The sequence below is a fragment of the Mytilus trossulus genome, chromosome 3, assembly GCF_036588685.1.
Source record: "Mytilus trossulus isolate FHL-02 chromosome 3, PNRI_Mtr1.1.1.hap1, whole genome shotgun sequence".
NCBI classification, from domain to species: Eukaryota; Metazoa; Mollusca; class Bivalvia; order Mytilida; family Mytilidae; genus Mytilus; species Mytilus trossulus.
Genome location: NC_086375.1, coordinates 31,770,164 through 31,773,991, shown reverse-complemented (window position 1 = coordinate 31,773,991; position 3,828 = coordinate 31,770,164). Strand labels below are relative to the sequence as shown.

Sequence of the window (3,828 nt, the reverse complement as noted above, 5' to 3'; positions counted from 1 at the left end):
CGTCCACCAGCAGAGGCATCGACCAAGTGGTGTAAATAGTTATCAAAGTTATACCCATATGGAAATAATCATTAAATTTTATTCAATGGGGAAATCAGGATAGGTAAGAGAAAAGAGGGGCGTAAGAAACCAGAGGGACATTCAGAATCTTTGAAATTATTTTTTTTGAAAACCATTTAATGTCTTCTACTGTTTCGCAGAAAATAAATATGCAAGATATAATATCTATAACTATCATTTGATTATTTAAGCTGTTGCTTTTCACTCCAACAATATCTCTGTACGTTTCAGTCAATGATGTTTATTCACAAATATTACTATGTAAAGCAGATTCCCTTTTGTGTTGTTACGAATATCGATGTTTGGTCAAATAAGACAAAAATAACTGTTGATTCATGATATTTTTGTTCTACGTATTTACCAAAAGGAACACAAATACCAGGCGTAACGGTAATTGTATTTTTTTTAAAAGTTTGAATATTTCTGGTGCAAGGAAACCTTTCATTAAAACTACGACAATACAAGAGATGCAAAGTTTCCTGTTGACATTTTCCGGGGTGTAAATTTCCTTATTTTATTTCAATAAATCATATATATTCAGTGTATGCTTTTAAAAATAAAATAAACTAAAGAGATGATTAGATGATGATTCCAGTACACTTCAAAATAGGTCCTGTATTGTAATTTCTTAAACTTTCAAAGATGTAAATATTTTTATGTTTTTAACAATCAATATTATTTTTTATCCTTTTCGTAAATACAAATGTACTTTTTTTTTGTTTTGTTTAGTAGCGATCTTATTTCATAAGTTATTATGTATTGTACTGTAATAAAAAAAAAGGTAAACACTATATGGTATTTAGCGTTAACAAATGTCTATACGCCACATAATTTATGTGTCTGTTCAAAGTCTGAATTATGTACAGTCTAATGGTTGGTGTTTAAAATCCATGTTTAAAAATACCTAACATTATAATTGAGATGAAACAAGGAACTCAATTTCGGTATGAAATTATATAATAACCCATACTTTCACGTGGCTCATAACAGATCGTGGTCTTTATATTGTCACTGAATACATAAGTTTCAATATGATATCAGACTGGAAATTAAAAATTATGTCTGGGTATGTTTCAGTTCAAATTTGATATCTGACAGCCAGTACACCCCTTTACTTTCCTCGTTCAGTACAATAGTAATTGTATTATTTTCATCCTTCAAAAGGTGCACTGGAATGTCGAAAGTCTGTCCAGCAAAGTTATCCCGTTCAGCCTCGCTATAGCCGTCACGGAAGATTCTGCCATTAATCATAATATCAATTATTCCATTGCCGCTGGTTTTACAATGATTCAATGTCATGTCCAATTTAAGGACCCTACAGTTACTTGGTAGCTTTAGTGTGAGAATAGCTGAACTCACGCCTGGTGTTCTAAACACCTTATATGGTTGTCCAGGACGGTATTGGTCTGTAGTTTGAACAGCAGTGTATTCGAATGATTTAATATGGTCTTGGTTTGTATCAAAGTGGCATGCCAGTACTGAAACTAAAATCATTTTAGTTATGCATTAAAGAAATATTTGAACAATATCATTATGGTTTGATAACAAGGTTAACAAGGTTTACAACAAATAAATTGTTAAATGTCATTATGATGGAGTATTTCATATTGTATTCAAACCTTTTTCTAATAGAGTACCTGGTATTAAAAGGACATATTTAGCTTTGACCATCACTAATTGTTTTTTTTTACCATCACTAATTGTTTTAATGCGCATCTGGTCCGGAAAATATAAAACTGTTAAATATGTTTGTTACACAGAGCCGCATGTTTTCTAAAATATTCCACAGCAATATTCACCAGGAAATATCAGAGACTTAATATATCATGATCCATTTTAAGAGAAATTATTTAATGTGATTCGGAACATGAAATCAAAGTAGAGTAACAGTTGACTCTAACAAACAAACATAAAACCCACTCCTCTTAAAAAATCAAATCACATTTTAAATAATATCTTTTTCCGTGTGGTCCGTTTCAGATACATTTAGTCACCTTGAACATTTGAATCGACAAAAACAATTTACATCTACTTATTGGTCTACTGAAGTTCGGTTTCGGTAGATAATAAAAATCAATAAAAAGTAAGTTACTTCCATTAGTACTTTTGCCCATTGCCTGACCCATTGTCGGTAAACTTAGAATTGACAAAATGAAACAATTCATGCGAACAAAAAAACACAATGACCCTCTCCTTTTGAAAAACTAATCACATTTTAAATAATGTCTTTTCCGTGTGGCCCGTTTCACTAGATATATTTAGTCACCTTGAACATTTGAATCAACAAAAACAATTTACAGCAACTCTTTGGTCTACTGAAGTTCGGTTTCGGTAGATAATAAAAATCAATAAAAAATAATTTACTTCCATTAGTACTTTTGCCCATTGCCTGACCCATTGTCGGTAAACTTAGAATTGACAAAATGAAACAATTCATGCGAACAAAAAAACATAATGACCCTCTACTTTTGAAAAACTAATCACATTTTAAATAATGTCTTTTCCGTGTGGCCCATTTCACTAGATACACGTAGACACCTTGAACATTTGAATCAACAAAAACAATTTACAGAAACTCTTTGGTCTACTGTTGTTCGGTTCGGAAGATACTATAAATCAATAAAAAAACACTTATTTACCTCCATCAGTAATTTCAGTACTTTTATCCATTGTCTGACCCATTGTTGTTACACTTAGAAGGAAGGATGAAGAAACTTGAATACAATAATACTGGTATCAGCTGTGTTGATAAATATCTGAACTAAGTTATAGTTATATTAGTTTCAAAACTACAAAATCAGGTAACTCTTTATTTTCGTTTCCGTGTGTCTTTTTTATAGATAATTTTGTCGTTTTAAATGTTATTAATAGTTACAACGTCACCAGTAAAAGGCATTATCTACAATTCAGAAAAAAAGGAAGTAAGATTATTTTTGTTGTATCAAACAATTAACACAGGCCGAATTGCGCAATAATATTTCGCTATTAGCAGTCAGTTTGGTTTAATATTCCCCCCAAAAATACCAACAAAAACCAGTCCATCGTGGATGTATTATTGACTTGCAAGTCAATAGTTCAACCTTATTTGTATTCGTATACTGTGCTTATCCAGTAACCTTTGCTGTATCGCAATAGCTATGGCTTAAACAGTTTACCAAATTGTAGTTTGAATTTTACTCCGGGACCCACAAACTGATCAACTGGTAAAATATTTTAACAAATTGCTCAAGAGAAAAGTTATAAGTATGATTAAGTTTGGCCGTGAAATAAAAAGTAATACTGACCACACAGCTCCAATTAGTTGATTTCTGTGTCATGAATTTCGAACAAAAAAATGACTTATTATACTATGAGTCACTGATTTAGAAGGTCTTACTCTGACATGATCCATGTGAAACAACTGGAAAATCAACTAAAAGAAATAACTCACAATGCTTTTCAATATAAAGATGATAGCATACGTTATAGATTCATTTGTATATTGCAATTTCATGTTTGTTAAATTTTGTGGTAGATTTTTTTATTGTCGGCATTCCTATGGGAACTAACTTCGCGCCTCTCCTTGTCGACTACTTTTAATTTGCATATGAGTCTGAGTTCTTCAGACACTCCATTACAAGAATATGGAGGAAACCAGATACTTTTATGTCACATTCAGATATATTGGTTATGTTCTTTCCATTGGTTCCATCATGGATATATCCTGCAAAACTAGAAATTTAAGAAATAACTTACACGTTTTCCTTATACCTTGACTTTGGCATATAC

At 31.5% G+C, this 3,828-nt stretch overlaps 1 protein-coding gene across 1 annotated transcript; it reads right to left on the bottom strand.

Annotated features, from left to right (window-relative positions):
• Nucleotides 1-853: 853 nt before the first annotated feature.
• LOC134711249 (uncharacterized) lies at nt 854-2,896 on the bottom strand. Its single transcript, XM_063571744.1, has 2 exons — nt 2,700-2,896; nt 854-1,544 (listed from the first exon to the last, which is right to left on the bottom strand). The coding sequence occupies exons 1-2, from the start codon at nt 2,740-2,742 to the stop codon at nt 1,117-1,119; spliced, it is 471 nt and encodes a 156-aa protein (XP_063427814.1). The 5' UTR covers nt 2,743-2,896; the 3' UTR covers nt 854-1,116.
• Nucleotides 2,897-3,828: the final 932 nt, after the last annotated feature.

What these genes read in the sequence shown, in the direction of transcription:
- LOC134711249 (XM_063571744.1), bottom strand. Translation starts at nt 2,742, where the DNA reads ATGGGTCAGACAATGGATAAAAGTACTGAAATTACTGATGGAG. An exon ending in TACTGAAATTACTGATGGAG is followed by an intron (nt 1,545 to 2,699) that starts GTAAATAAGTGT and finishes AAATGATTTTAG; the next exon opens with TTTCAGTACTGGCATGCCAC.